General features: G+C 50.1%; 1 protein-coding gene across 1 annotated transcript in view; it reads left to right on the top strand.

Moving 5' to 3' along the window:
* LOC114426866 (kalirin-like) overlaps positions 1 to 15,808 on the top strand; it is a 55,957-nt gene that overhangs the window by 28,333 nt on the left and 11,816 nt on the right. Inside the window, 12 exon segments of the mRNA XM_028394525.1 lie at positions 2,002 to 2,080; positions 2,159 to 2,326; positions 12,658 to 12,864; positions 13,121 to 13,200; positions 13,328 to 13,474; positions 13,792 to 13,887; positions 14,026 to 14,141; positions 14,217 to 14,283; positions 14,443 to 14,546; positions 14,642 to 14,711; positions 14,805 to 14,891; positions 15,724 to 15,808. The exon segment at positions 15,724 to 15,808 is cut by the window's right edge and continues 8 nt beyond it. Of these exon segments, the coding sequence (XP_028250326.1) occupies positions 2,002 to 2,080; positions 2,159 to 2,326; positions 12,658 to 12,864; positions 13,121 to 13,200; positions 13,328 to 13,474; positions 13,792 to 13,887; positions 14,026 to 14,141; positions 14,217 to 14,283; positions 14,443 to 14,546; positions 14,642 to 14,711; positions 14,805 to 14,891; positions 15,724 to 15,808 (1,306 nt within the window).

Here is a 15,808-nt window from a genome sequence, read left to right as displayed (position 1 = left end):
AGCTGATGGAGCCATCTGGGTCTGAGAGCTGATGGAGCTGGTGGAGCTGGTGGAGCTGGTGGAGCTGCTCATCACTCCACATCCAGTCCCACAGAGCTGCAGCTCTCTGCAGGCTCCGCTCACTGTGCTGCAGGAGGTGAAGCGTTTGTTCTGAGTATCTCTGCTTCAACATATGACCATCACAAGCTGCTGTGTGTGTTCAGTGCACAGAGAGGGTCATATGACCCACACACACACACACACACACACACACAGTCACACACACACAGGCAGATTAGGTGGTGGTCTTTAGGACGGCTGCTGCTGCTGCTGCTGCTGAAGTTTGTTTCTTCCCAAATAACAACACACCTTTGTGTGCTTTCAGTGTGTGTTGTGTTGTATTTGTCAGCGTGGCTGAGGATTGTTAGAGAGTTGAACTGAATTAGAAATAAATGATTAACCATGTGAACTGATTGGATTCAGATTGATAAAGGTTAAAATAGTGTTATCTGGCAGCATCAGAGCAGTGAGTGTGTGTCTTACAGGAGACTTTATGGCTCATAAAGGGAAACATGTGATTGAATCAGTCTGCTCACCTGCAGCAGAGATCCTCCATCACAGCAGAGACCCTCCATCACAGCAGAGATCCTCCATCACAGCAGAGACCCTCCATCACACAGCAGAGACCCTCCATCACACAGCAGAGACCCTCCATCACACAGCAGAGATCCTCCATCACAGCAGAGATCCTCCATCACACAGCAGAGATCCTCCATCACACAGCAGAGATCCTCCATCACAGCAGAGATCCTCCATCACACAGCAGAGATCCTCCATCACACAGCAGAGATCCTCCATCACAGCAGAGATCCTCCATCACAGCAGAGATCCTCCATCACACAGCAGAGATCCTCCATCACAGCAGAGATCCTCCATCACACAGCAGAGATCCTCCATCACACAGCAGAGATCCTCCATCACAGCAGAGATCCTCCATCACAGCAGAGATCCTCCATCACACAGCAGAGATCCTCCATCACACAGCAGAGATCCTCCATCACAGCAGAGATCCTCCAGCTGGAACAAAACACCTGTCTGTGTGTGTCTGTGTGTGTGTCTGTGTGTGACTGTCTGTGTGACTGTGTGTGTGTCTGTGTGTGTGTGGCCATCTGTCAGGTATCACCTCACCTGTACGTTTATAGCAGCAGCTCCTTGTTGCTACAAGACCTTTAGCGTGTCACAACACACTCACACACTCTCACTGACATTTTCCAAAACAACCAGGAGAGGAAAGAGTGTGTGTTTTATTCAGGAACCTCTACCTTTGTGTTGTCATCGGTGTGTGTGTGTGTGAGGTCTGTGTGGTGGCTGTGTGTGTGTGTGTTGTTTTAATGGGGCCAAAGGTCAGCACTGATGTCAGAGTGTGTGTGTGTGTGTGTGTGTGTGTGTGAGCTGTTTATGGCTCAGATGGTGGATTCCGTCCTCCCTGTCACTCATTAACTTTTAGCACATTGTCTCTCACACACACACACAGGTCACTCCTGGTCACTCATCAGATTTTTCTTTTCTGTCCTCTTCAAGTCTCTAAATGTCCTTAGTGTGTGTGTGGACAGAGGACGGTGGACACGGTGTTCCTCTGTCCTGGTGCTTTGTGTTACAAGTAGCATCTGACTGATTGATCATCTTTTTGATAAAGTAACTAGTCGACACTCTTTCCTTGTGTTTACCGTCTCTCCGGTCGGTCCTGTTCCTCCTGCAGGAGACATATTTATATTTAAATCTGAAGCATAAAGTTCACTCAGCCGCTGTGCGTGTGTGCGTGTGTGTCGCCCGCAGGCTGAGTTCAGCCCAGGTCCTGGTTCAGTCCTCGTCCTGTTGGTGGTGTAAACACCGTCGGGCCTGCTGGGGCTGCTGATGGTGATGCTGATAATGGCGGAGTGTGGACGTGGTTTTTAGTTTGCACGCCGCAGACAGGATGTGAATGAGATGTGAGGTCTGATGAAGTCTCCTCTGTGTCCACAGCTCTCTGGCGGCTGTGAGCTGACGGTGGTCCTGCAGGACTTCACAGCAGGATGCAGCACAGAGATGTCCGTCAGCACAGGTGAGGCCCGCCCCTCTGTCCTCCGTCCTCCGTCCTCCTCAGACTGTGAGACGTCTGTGTGTCCTCTCCTCTCCTCAGGTCAGACGGTGGAGCTGCTGGAGCGGCCCAGCGAGCGGCCCGGCTGGTGTCTGGTCCGAACCACCGACCGCAGTCCACCTCAGGAGGGGCTGGTCCCGAGCTCCACCCTCTGCGTGTCCCACTCACGCTCCAGCGTGGAGATGGACTGCTTCTTCGGCTCAGGGAAAGGTAGGACCACCAACTGAGTCTGTTTAACGCACACACACACACGATGCTGCACACACACACACGATGCTGCACACACACACGCACATGATGCTGCACACACACACACGATGCTGCGCACACACACAATGCCGCACACACACACACGATGCTGCATGCACACACACACACACAATGCCGCACACACACACACGATGCTGCATGCACACACACACACACAATGCCGCATGCACACACACACACACAATGCCGCATGCACACACACAGACACACACACACACACACACAATGCTGCACACACACAATGCTGCATGCACGCACACACACAATGCCGCACACACAGACACACACACACACAATGCCGCATGCACGCACACAGACACACACACACACGTGAATGAAGTTTCCAGCAGTTGACGCAGCTGCTCGACATGTTGAGGTTTATAGTTGCTGCAGCTGTGATGACTTTAATGAGCTCCATCTTAACTGTTTTATTGTGTTTGATTATTTTATGGATCTATTGATCGGTCTACTGTGCCATATGTTTCCATTATTTCAGTGATTAAATGTCTGCTGACAGAACAAACATTTCACCTTTAATCACACAGAGCTGATCTGTGCGGCCCTCTGTTGGCCAGAGGAGGACATTACAATGTAGATGACACCTGTCTGCCTCTACCCACCCCACACATAATCAATAATTGTTGATCAGTACTCACTGAAATTAAATCATTGATAAAAACTGTGGCAGTTCAGCAGACAGTGGAGGCTCTGAGGAGATTTAATGATTATTTTATTGAGACTTTCACATTCATGTAGCTCAGTGTGTGTGTACATGTATTAACTGCTACTACTGCTGCTCCCACAATGCAATGGGAGATTCCACAATGACTGTACTTGCAGTCAACAGGGGGAGTGTTGCTGTGTGTCCTGCAGAGGGCACTGTTTCTCTCCGTTTGTTGTAAGAGGCTCCTTAGAAGGTGGAACAGGAAGCACTGCAGCAGTTCATCCATCAGTGGATACCTCAGACTGACCTCAGTGCATTATGGGAGATTTACAGCGTCCACAAAATGGATCTGAAAACTTAATGGACTTCACTCACACACACACACACGCGCCTCTCCTCCCCACATCTTATCACCAAACTTTGACCACAGTAACCATTATTGTCCTCCCACACACACACACACACACATAGTTCTGCAGGTTTCTGCACATCATGGAGAGGTGTGTGTGAGTCCTCTGACTGTAGTCACACACACACACACAGTGTGAGATCAGCTGATTTGCCTGCTGCAGCCGCAGTACTTCCTGCTTCCACAGATGACAGTGAAGCTTTGTGTTTCTGTCGAGTGATGCAAATTTAGACAACTGCAGCCGCTACACATGAAAAAACACACAGACACACACACGTCCTGTATGTTCATGTGGAGCAGGGACAAACTACAGCAAGGCTTCAGAGTCTGTGAATGTTTGATGTGACAGAAATGTTTTAGTGCTGACATGTCATCATGACATCATCAACGACACAGAGACCTGCTCAGAGGTCAGGGGGCTGCTCATAGACCTGTTCATAGACCTGCTCATAGACCTGTTCAGAGGTCGTAGACCTGCTCATAGACCTGCTCATAGACCTGTTCATAGACCTGCTCATAGACCTGTTCATAGACCTGCTCATAGACCTGTTCAGAGGTCATAGACCTGCTCATAGACCTGCTCATAGACCTGTTCATAGACCTGCTCATAGACCTGCTCATAGACCTGCTCATAGACCTGTTCATAGACCTGCTCATAGACCTGTTCATAGACCTGCTCAGAGACCTGCTCATAGACCTGCTCATAGACCTGCTCATAGACCTGCTCATAGACCTGTTCAGAGGTCATAGACCTGCTCATAGACCTGCTCATAGACCTGTTCATAGACCTGCTCAGAGACCTGCTCATAGACCTGCTCATAGACCTGTTCATAGACCTGCTCAGAGACCTGCTCATAGACCTGCTCATAGACCTGTTCAGAGACCTGCTCATAGACCTGCTCAGAGGTCATAGACCTGCTCATAGACCTGCTCATAGACCTGCTCAGAGGTCATAGACCTGCTCATAGACCTGCTCAGAGGTCATAGACCTGCTCATAGACCTGTTCAGAGACCTGTTCAGAGACCTGCTCATAGACCTGCTCATAGACCTGTTCAGAGACCTGCTCATAGACCTGCTCATAGACCTGCTCATAGACCTGCTCATAGACCTGTTCAGAGATCTACATTCTGTAAGCTCGTTAAGATTCAGCTGTGACAAAGATGTTTCTAGATGAACACATCAGGTTCATTCGTGGGTTAAACAGTGTGACTGTGTGAGCTGCTGGTTGTTTAATTAAGAGATTAAACTGTTAATTAACCCGGCAGAGTCATGACTAATTATCCTGAGGATCTAAACTGCCGAGCTCCTCCAAGCCTGTGTGTGTGTGTGAGAGAGAGAGAGAGAGAGAGAGAGAGAGTGTGTGTGAGAGAGAGAGAGAGAGAGAGAGAGAGAGAGAGAGAGAGAGAGAGAGAGAGAGTGTGTGTGTGTGTGTGTGTGAGAGAGAGAGAGAGCGTGTGTGTGTGTGTGTGAGAGAGAGAGAGAGAGCGTGTGTGTGTGTGTGTGAGAGAGAGAGAGAGAGAGAGAGAGAGAGTGTGTGTGTGTGTGTGTGTGTGGGTCTTGTGACTGCTCTGTAAAGTAGGCCTCGTCCTTCCTGAGGACTGTGAAGACACTAAGTTCACTGAGCTGCCGGTGGAGCTGGTCTCAGAGCTGCAGCTCTTTAATCCTCATTCTCCTCCAAATGAAGAAAATCTGCAACGTCCAGATTATTTTACTCTAAAAACTTCTACAGAACAAATGAAGACCTGAGAGTACGTGGCCACTGCCTGTGTGTCTCCCTCCTTTGTGCTGCACCTTTCTTATGAGATTCTCGGTGTTAAAACACTGATAATGATTAACACTGGGTGCTAACAGTTAGCATGTTAGCTTGCAGGCGTAGCTGCAGCAGGTCAGCCTTCTTTGCTGTAGAATAAAATGGGACACTGCAGGGAAACAGCCCTGCTGGAAGCCTGTTATCTGGGCTACGTGAGTGTGTGTTGTCTTACCTGCTGCTGCAGTGCACACACACACACACACACAGAGCGAGGAGACGTTCACACCCTCCTCCAGCAGCAGAGCATGTGTTCATGACTCTCTTTTAATGTCAGACTCTCTCACTGCAGCAGGACTTGTTTTACATCCAGTAAAGTACACGAGGTGCTGGAGTCAATATGCTGATCATCAATAAATAAATCAATAAATAATCAGTAATATCGGAGGCTGTGATGCAGGTGGGAGGCTGTGTTCAGCAGCTTGTTGTAGGTCAGGTCTGCCAGGACAAACGTGCCCCGCCATCCTTCAGACATGCATCATTACAGGATCATTGTGTAATGGTAAGGTGAACAGTTTATTGATTGATGACTGAGGCTGTTAATACTGGATTCTCATCAGTCATGGTGTTCATGGTTACACACTGCTGATGTGTTGTAATCGAAGAGCAGCACGTCCAATTTGCTGTCATGATGAATCAATAGTTTGTGATTATCAGTGTATTTAGTGTTGAGCGACTGTATTGATACTTTATCATTAGAGTCCTGTGTACAGTCTGAGAGAGGACACCACAAACAGCAGCAGGGTGCGTTACAAAGTCAAAACTTTTTCACACAGACACACACACACACACACACAGTCACACACACACAGAGGTGGAACCTGAGCCTGTGGTTTCCACAATTAACAGTGACTTGTGTTCCAGAGAACTGAAGTGTGAGAGAGGGAGAGAGAAACTAACTTTATCTGAGGGAGTGTGTGTGTGTGTGTGTGTGCACGCCTGTGTGTGTGTGTGTGTGTAGGCTCCTCCTCCCTCTCCTCCGCCTCCCTCATTTGCTCCCTCTGTTTGCTGAATCTCAGTGTGGATTTGAAGCTCTTGGCGTACAGACACACACTCTGTTGACCGGACAGTTACTGAGTATTAGAGTGAGGTGTGTGTGTGTGAGGGAGAGTAGGATGTGTGAGGAAGAATGAAGCGAGGCCGGTGTTGCTGTGGATGGTTCCTCACCCGCTGCTGCTGCTGCTGCTGCTACAACGGCACAGGTGGGACTCTGTGTGTGTGTGTGTGTGTGTGTGTGAGTCCTGTTGTTGTACAAAGTGCGGCGGCTTCAGTGGGAAGTGATGTGACTTGAAGCTGAGCTGTGGAGCAGGAAGCTTTGTGACAGTGAGAGGACAGTTTCAGGCTTTGTCTGCTCTCTGAATCAGATGTTAGATTGAGCAATCTGTTTTCCTGCAGCTCACTGTGTGTGTGTGACTGTATGTGTGTGTGTCTGTGTGTGTGTGTGTGTGTGTGTGTGTCTCTGTGTGTGTGTGTGTGTGTCTCTCTGTGTGTGTGTGTGTGTCTGTCTGTGTGTGTGTGTGACTGTATGTGTGACGGTATGTGTCTGTGTCTGTGTCTGTCTGTGTGTGTGTCTGTGTGTGTGTCTGTGTGTGTGACTGTATGTGTGTCTGTGTGTGTGTCTGTGTCTGTGTGTGTGTCTGTGTGTGTGTGTGTGTGTGTGTGTGTGTGTGTGTGTGTGTGACTGTATGTGTGTGTGTGTGTGTCTGTGTGTGTGTGTGTGTCTGTGTCTGTCTGTGTGTGTCTGTGTGTGTGTGTGTGTGTGTGTCTGTGTGTCTCTGTGTGTGTGTCTGTCTGTGTGTGTGTGTCTGTGTGTGTCTGTGTGTGTGTGTGTGTGTCTGTGTCTGTGTGTGTGTGTGTGTGTCTGTGTCTGTGTGTGTGTGTGTGTGTGTGTGTCTGTCTGTGTGTCTGTGTCTGTGTCTGTGTGTGTGTGTGTGTGTGTGTGTGTGTCTGTGTGTCTGTGTCTGTGTCTGTGTGTGTGTGTGTGTGTGTGTGTCTGTGTCTGTGTGTGTGTGTGTGTGTGTGTGTGTGTGTGTGTCTGTCTGTGTGGTTGTGACACAGCCTGTGCACTGACTGTACTGGGCTCAGGACTGTAATGGTTCCTGTGTCCCTGCTCACAGACTCTGACTCGAAGCTCAGAAACACGTCTTGACAGAAGAAGGAAGGATCGAAAGTTTCAGGCTCACTTCCCCTTTCTGGGAGTCTGCTGTCAGGCTGTGCTGTTGTCTTGTTGTCTCGTTGCGCTCTGATGAACAGCTTTCCCCTCCAGAGTGGAACAGAAGGGTTTGTTTGTTGTCTGAATCCAGCGGAGCAGCTGAATCACAAACCTATTTATTCCTGCAGTGGTTGTGTGCAGTCTGACTCGGGATAAATGTCCCACTGTGGACGGGGCCGAGGTTTCTGCTCAGAGAGGTGAAGCCATCAGGATATTGTTTCACAGTGTGTCCATAGGACCTGACATGGATGAATGTCGGCGTTTGTGTGCAGCTGTGCCTCCGTCATGGAGGAACCAGGTGTACCTGAGATTATAATCCAGTGTTCAGGTGGAGAATCCACTGACATTGTTATTCACTGTGATGAGAACTAGTTTGATTCAGCCAATCAGAGCGAGCTTGTTTTTAGGCTGTGTGTGTGCAGGTTAGCATGAAGCTGGCTAAAGGTTACCTCGGCTGTGTGTGTGTGTGTGTGTGTGTGTGTGGCAGGCTGCGGACTTTGGTCGCCGAGCCTCACAGCTTCTGGCTGGTGTCTGTGTGGAGGCGTCGGCATGCGGCTGAACTGGTTCCGCTGGTTTCTCTGTTCAGACTGTGAACCTGTTTGTACCCGTCAGTCAAACACGCGAGGCATCAAGCGCTCACTTTAATCCCCTGCAGTGAAACATGGTGGACACCTAGTGATGAGCAGAACAGGAGAGTGTGTACAGTGGGTCGTGTGAATAAAACACACTCGGTGTAAACACTGTGAGAAACGTCCAAACACACTCTGGACCGATGTGACTGAAAGTATGTGGACATGTCTCTGGCTCCTGTCCATTAATACGGTCTGATGAAGGGTGATGAGGCCAGGTGTTCTATGAAGATCAATATTATTATTATTATCTGAATCCTCGTGATCTGCTCTAAAGCTGCAACAATGATCAATGGATGGACCTTTGAACTGTTTGTTTGAACTTGTAGGTTGTTGCTGTTGTTGCTGTCGTCGTTGTTGTCGTCATTGTTGCTGGTGTTGTCGTTACTGTTGTCGTTGTTGCTGCTGTTGCCGTTGTTGTTGTCGTTGCCGTTGTCGTTGTTGTTGTTGTTGCTGTTGCTGTTGTCGCTGCTGTTGTCGTTGTCGTTGTCGTTGTCGTTGTTGTTGTTGTTGCTGTTGCTGTTGCTGTTGCTGCTGTTGCCGTTGTTGTTGTTGTTGCTGTTGTCGCTGCTGTTGTCGTTGTTGTTGTTGTTGTCGCTGCTGTTGTCGCTGCTGTTGCCGTTGTCGTTGTTGTCGTTGTCGTTGTTGTTGTTGTTGCTGTTGCTGTTGCTGCTGTTGCCGTTGTTGTTGTTGTTGCTGCGGCAGCACTCCTTCCTCTTTCACAGTGAGTGCTGAGCATCTAAAGTGATCCTGCATCCTTTTACCCATTAAACCTGGAGATGGACAGGAAGCCGCTCTGATCCTCACACTCAGAACTAATGGACAGCAGCTCCTCTGCTTCATCAGCTTTGTGTGTCGACAGGTTTCCTTGTGGCGCCTCAGTGAAGCCTCTGTGAGGCAGGTCGCTCTGCACGCTGTGGTCGTTTCAAGGTGCAGATGAGATGATGACTGCACGTCTTCATCACGGTCTCTGTGCTGTCCAACATGTTTCCGGAGCGGTCTGTGAGACACAGGGACCTGTGTGCTGCTGCATGTCATCGTTCAGCAGATGATTCTGTGTTCCTTCATTTCAATTCTAAATGTTGGAGCTCTTCTGACGGAGCTGCTGCTGGTATCGTGTCCACAGACGGCATCCTTAACCAAGACGCAGCTGAAGTCTGTGAGCGGCTGTTCTGATCAGCTGTATGTGTGCTAGCTTTTCTAATGATGCTAACAAGGCAGCTGAAGAACTGCCAGGAGGCAGAGGAGGGGGACATCGCAGGCCACAGCTGCACCGACATGGCTGCCACGTCTTCTGATCGTAGGATGTGTCTTGTTGCCATGACAACACAGCCCATCCTGCATCTCAGCTTCAGGCGCAGTGGAGGTAAAAAAGGCTCAGAAGGGACGATGGTGACGGAGGTCCAGAATGTCTGACGTGTTATAAACTCATGTGAGCATCATGATTGGTCCTCGCTGTACGTCCTCAGATCAAACCGCCTGAGAAGGCTTTGTTGCTGCTCTTTGAAGACTCGATCAAAGCCGTGCTATCTTCCTCTGCAAACTCATCTTCACGTCACCATCATCCGACGCCTCCTCATGTCTCCATGACTGTATGAAGGTTTATCAGAATCCTGTGGTCTCAGCACTTTACAGGATCTCACATGTTCCTTGTTGTCACATTGTCACATTGCACACACTCATATTGAGTCAGAAGTTATGACTTGTCAGCAGTGTGTGTGTGTGTGTGTGTGTGTGTGTGTGTGTGTGTGTGTGTGTGTGTGTGTGTGTGTGGCGTAGGAGAGAGGCCGAGGTATGAGAGGAATGTCATCTGCCCAGATTACTGTCTCTTCCTGTCATTGACAAAAAAGATGAGAAGAAAGCAGGCGGGAGGACGAGTGCAGTTTACACACACACAGACACACACACAGACATGCACACAGAGACACACACACACACACACACAGACACACACACACACTCACTCTTACTCTCCTGTGTTCAGTGAAACAGGACATTAACGTGCAGATTCCTCACTGAACTGAACCAGGAGACCTGTGTGTGTGTGTGTGTGTGTGTGTGTGTCCACTGTCCCATCAATAGAGCCATTCATAGGCAAAGTGTGTGTGTGTGTGTGTAGTGTAATTACAGAATGAAACCATGTGTGTATCAGAGACAAAAAACCTTGTTCTTCTTTACTGTTTACAGACTGTGTGTGTGTCTGTGTGTGTCTGTGTGTGTGTCTGTGTGTCTCTGTGTGTGTGTCTGTGTGTGTCTGTGTGTGTGTGTGTGTCTGTGTGTCTGTGTGTGTGTGTGTCTGTGTGTCTCTGTGTGTGATTAAAGATAGTGAGTGATGGGCCTTGTAACAGTAGACAGTCTGTCTTTCTGTCCGTGGCAGAACAATGGTTTCCTTGTTGGGTCTCACCTGACTTTGGCCATCAGGGCAACACCACAGTGAGCGGTGTACACACACACACACACACACACACACAGTGTAACACACAGCGGTGCTAACTTGACTCAACATAACGTTGTTAAGTCCAGCTCTGATCAGCACATTAGTGACAGGAACACTCACATCACACAGACTCACTCTTTGAACTCCAGCATGCGTGCTGCCGCCCAGCGTATCCATGGCAACGTGATACTTCCTGGTTCTTGTAAAAGCTGTCGACAAGTGTGTCACATTCCAACATGATTCAAACCTGCCTGCGTCACGTCGGCTGCAGTGGGTCAGGCCTGAGGATGACCATCTGTTCTCATCAGGATCACGGGGCAGATGTGGGACGTCTGTCGTACGAGTTTAACCCCTTCATGGAACGTACAGGCCAGCGTAGGCTGGGTGCAGCAATGCAGGCACCAAACACTTAGAGGAAGTGGATCTGCAGCTTCCTGTTTGGTTCTTTCAACAGTCGGCATCACAGCACAGCACACGTTGTGATTGGTTGTAGTCTGTTGTGTCGCCTCGCGTGACATCAGTGCCGTATTTTGGTCATGTGATGATGGCTATGTTGATGATCGTTGAGCTTGTAGCAGCACAGACTCCTTATCACTCAGCTGTGTGTGTGTGTGTGTGTGTGTGACTAACACCAGCTCTGCTGCACACACACACACACACAGCTGAGGAGCTGACCTTTAACCTGCCTCCCTCTCTAACAACACATGACTGAATTTGGAGTTCTGACCCACATGAAGTGTGTTCTCCTGACGTCTGTGAGTCACTTCCTGCTGTTGTGAGTCTGTCAGGTCTGACCTCCACCTTATCTCTACTGATACACACTCACTAACCCAGAGAGTGGGAGGGGCGCCGTGTGGGAGTCATGTGACCTCAGTCAGTCACATGATCCGTCAGTGTGCTCTGATTGGTCAGCTCCATCCTGTCTGCAGGCAGAGAGCAGTCAAGCTGGATCCATACTCCGCGAGACAAAGACATTTTTCCCCCCTGCAGACGTTACGCCCACAAAATGACGTCATTTTTTGTCTCTGACCGCCCGCTGTTCCGCACTCTTGTGCACAGGGTCCGGGCTGAACTTTGTCTTCAAGGCCGTGCGGCAACCATGCTGTGATTGGTCGGAATTTATTGTGGGCGTGATGAAAGTGGAGAAGCGCAAGAGCCTCTCCAGGTATATAGGTAGGTGTATAAACAGCGCTGATTCAACAGATTTAATTAATTCAACAATGGATGTTTTTGAGGAGCAGCTTGCTGAGGCAGTGAGGAGATACAAGCATCTCTACAATACATCGCTGAGGACCTACAAAGACACGCTGATGGCCAACAACTCCTGGAAGCAGTGTGTGTCGCAAAATGTGGCGCTACCTGCGGGACAGATTTGCAAAGGCAAAACGCCGTGTGCAGAATAGTTAAAGTGGTGATCCCGGTGGCAAGAAATTCCCTGTAGTATACACGGCGTGCGCTGCAGTGGGCGGGCCGTATGAGGAGTTCTGCACACACACGTCTCGCGGAGTATGGTACCTCAGTGCGGAAAAGACCTTTTTTTGTATCTCTTACCACCCGTGGAGCGCGTTCTCCGCTCTTTGTCTCGCGGAGTATGGAACAGCCTTCAGAGTGTGTGTGTCTGCAGTCAGAGTGTGTGTCTGCAGTCAGAGTGTGTGTGCAGAATCACTCAGGTGTTCAGACAGAGATCAGCTGCAGGAAGCTGCAGGTCAGAGACTCTCTGAGTGTTGGTCATGTGACTCCATCATGGCGTCCTGCTGGCTGCTGAGGAGGACAGGACTTTATGTTTGTACTGGATCTAGTTGGAGTGGACTCTTTGTTTCTGGAGGAACTCAGGACCAGGGAGAAGTTAGAACTATATTTTCTAACATCCTTCAGACCCTGAACCTGAACCTGAACCCACATAATCTGACACCTGAGATCTGCCTGACCTTCAACCTTCCTGTGAGACACTCACAGAGCAGACCACAGCACAGCGCTGGCAGCTGTGTGAGCGCAGCTGATCCACCACGCTGCCAACACATGACTGACTCACACTCGCACACACACAGACACACACACACAGTCTGTGCATGTTTTCACTCGGGCTTTAACTCATCGTCTCCTGTCTTTTAGAAAACTACCACGTCAGCAGCTCTGATGGGAAGACCGAGTCGGTGGCAAACCTGCAGCCCCAGCCGTCCCTCAGCTCGCTGCAGTCCAGCTCTCCAGGTCCCAAGCGGTCCGGAAACACCCTGAGGAAATGGCTGACCAGCCCGGTGCGCCGCCTCAGCCGCGACAGCTCCGTCAAGAAGCTCCCCAACAACAAACAGAAGAAGACGGGTAAATACAGCAGACTGAGCTCTGACCCACAGACCACCGACGGTCCTTCCAGGTCCTTTACCTGCGGTCAGAGCGGTAGATCCATGATGTGGCTTTAGATCAGCTGCTCCATGGTTTGTGTCATGTGACCTGTGAGTCATTAGTTCTTATGTTTAAGCTCTGCTGCTGACACGGCGTGTCTCCTCTCACGTCCGACCCGCTCTGATTCCTCGCTGCAGTTTTCACCTGAATGATGCGCTGACTGTTTGATTGACAGGAACAGGCAGAGAGGAGAGCAGGAAGAGCGTCGACCTGGGTCAGCCTGACCTCACCCTGCAGGATGACATCATCGATGAGGTGAGCAGGGCTGGTCTGCTGGTGGGGGTGCAGATGTTCGGAGCCTCTGGCGGCTGTTCTGAGGTTATTTAACCACAGTTTGTCTGAATTCAGACTCTGGCATCAATATCCTGACGTGTTGTTTCAGAGAGTGCTCAGTAAGGACGGTAACATCCTGTCCAAGTCGTCCTCGGGGATGCAGAGCGGCGGGGAGGAGGAGCAGGACGAGGAGGCCCACACCCCTCTGCCTCCACCCATGGAGATCATCAAGGACCCTTCAGCTCAGGATGACAAGGTAGCAGCAGACCGACGCTCCCATGCTGCTCGGGGGTCAGTCCGTCATGGCGTCCTCTTCATTTCAGCCGAAATTAAAGACGTTTGAAGCTGGACTCCGGTTAGGAATTTTAGAATGTACAGCTGCCACCCATTCATGTATTGATGACCATCTGCTGCTGTGTTCAGATTAAGGATTAGATTAGAGGATGCTTCCTTTGGCTGCTGGTCCTCAGCGTCTCCTCTGCTCTGTATCCTGCTGTTTCCTCATCATGTTTCCTTCCTTCCTTCCTGCTAACATGCTGTTCTGTCTTCCTCCTCCTCCTCTTCCTCTCTCAGTCTTCGTCCTTGCTAACGTCCCTGCAGTCGTCCTCTGAGGTGCCCAGCGCTGCAGAGCTGGTTAGCGCCATTGAAAAACTGGTTAAAACTAAGATGGTGAGTGTGTGTGTGTGTCTGTGTCTGTGTGTGTGTTCTGACCTGTTGGACATGAAGTGTCAGCTGGTTGGCTGCCTTCACACTGTCCCTCTGTATGTCCTCAGCGTGTCCTCCTCTGATCACTGTCTCTGTCTGCAGACCCTGGAACCTGGAGCGTACCCGGGTTTCTCCCCTCCTCCCCCAGAACAAACCACCCCCGTTCAGCCACGAAACCCGGAGCTGGAGCAGAGAGCTAAAGCCATGAGAGGACGCATGTGAGTGCCGCTGAATAACCACGCAGGTCACGTGACCTCAGACCACAGCTGACGGTGTCTTTGTGTCCTGCTCAGGTTTGTCCTGAACGAGCTCATTCAGACTGAGAAGGACTACGTCAAAGACCTGGGCACCGTGGTGGAGGTGAGTCCCTCAGCTGAACAGCCTCGACCTGTGCACACGGGTCCATGTCATCAGGGTCATTCTCCCTGGAGTGTGTGAAGCAGGACAGCTGGAGGTTTATCAGACTCAGCTGAAAGTCTGTTCGGTCTCCAGCTCACCCTCAGATTTTCTGACCCGCAGGGCTTCATGAAGAAGCTGGAGGAGAAGGGCATCCCCGACGACATGAAGGGAAAGGACAAGATCGTGTTCGGGAACATCCACCAGATCTACGACTGGCACCGGGAGTGAGTACAGCCTGTGATGGAGGCTCAGAGGCGGGCTGGCTGCTGAGGTCATAACTCTGTGTGTGTGTCTGTGTGTGTGTGTCTGTGTGTGACAGCTTCTTTGTAGGTGAGCTGGAAAAATGTCTGGAGGACCATGAACACCTCCCTGAGCTCTTCATCAAACACGTGAGTGAAACAGCCTCGGTGTGTTTGACCTGCCCTGCCGGACACAATACTGAAGAGTGTGTGTGTGTGTGTGTGTGTGTGTGTGTGTTACAGGAGCGGAGACTACACATGTACGTGGTTTACTGTCAGAATAAACCGAAGTCAGAGTTCATCGTGGCAGAATACGACTCCTACTTTGATGTAAGTGAAGTTTGGAGCTGATGTATGGCTGCTGTGTGTGTGTGTGTGTGTGTGTGTGTGTGTGTGTGTGTGTGCAGTGTGTGTGTGAACAGTGTCTGTGTGTGTGTGTGTGTGTGTGTGTGCAGTGTGTGTGTGAACTGTGTGTGCTGTGTGTGTGTGTGTGTGTGTGTGCAGTGTGTGTGTGAACTGTGTGTGCTGTGTGTGTGTGTGTGTGTGTGTGAACAGTGTGTGTGTGTGTGTGTGTGTGTGTGTGCAGTGTGTGTGTGAACTGTGTGTGCTGTGTGTGTGTGTGTGTGTGAACAGTGTGTGTGTGTGTGCAGTGTGTGTGTGAACAGTGTGTGTGTGTGTGCAGTGTGTGTGTGAACAGTGTGTGTGTGTGAACAGTGTGTGTGTGTGTGTGTGTGAACAGTGTGTGTGTGTGTGTGTGCAGTGTGTGTGTGAACAGTGTGTGTGTGTGTGCAGTGTGTGTGTGTGAACAGTGTGTGTGTGTGAACAGTGTGTGTGTGTGTGAACAGTGTGTGTGTGTGTGTGTGCAGTGTGTGTGTGTGTGTGTGTGTGTGAACAGTGTGTGTGTGTGTGTTTGCAGTGTGTGTGTGTGAACAGTGTGTGTGTGAACTGTGTGTGTGTGTGTGTGTGTGTGTGTGAACAGTGTGTGTGTGTGTGTGCAGTGTGTGTGTGAACAGTGTGTGTGTGTGTGAACAGTGTGTGTGTGTGTGTGCAGTGTGTGTGTGAACAGTGTGTGTGTGTGTGAACAGTGTGTGTTGTTTTATTTTTAACTTGCCAAGCATGAAGGAGAAACTTGAACAAATGCCGTGCTTTTGTTTGTTTTCAGGGAATCCAGCAGGATATCCAGTCCAGGCTGAGCATCAGTGACTTCCTCATCAAACCCATCCAGAGGATCACCAAGTACCAGCTGC

Source organism: Parambassis ranga, chromosome 21 (genome assembly GCF_900634625.1).
Source record: "Parambassis ranga chromosome 21, fParRan2.1, whole genome shotgun sequence".
NCBI lineage: Eukaryota > Metazoa > Chordata > Actinopteri > Ambassidae > Parambassis > Parambassis ranga.
The sequence above is the reverse complement of the archived record's forward strand: the minus strand, read 5'-3'. Positions and strand labels throughout refer to the sequence as shown.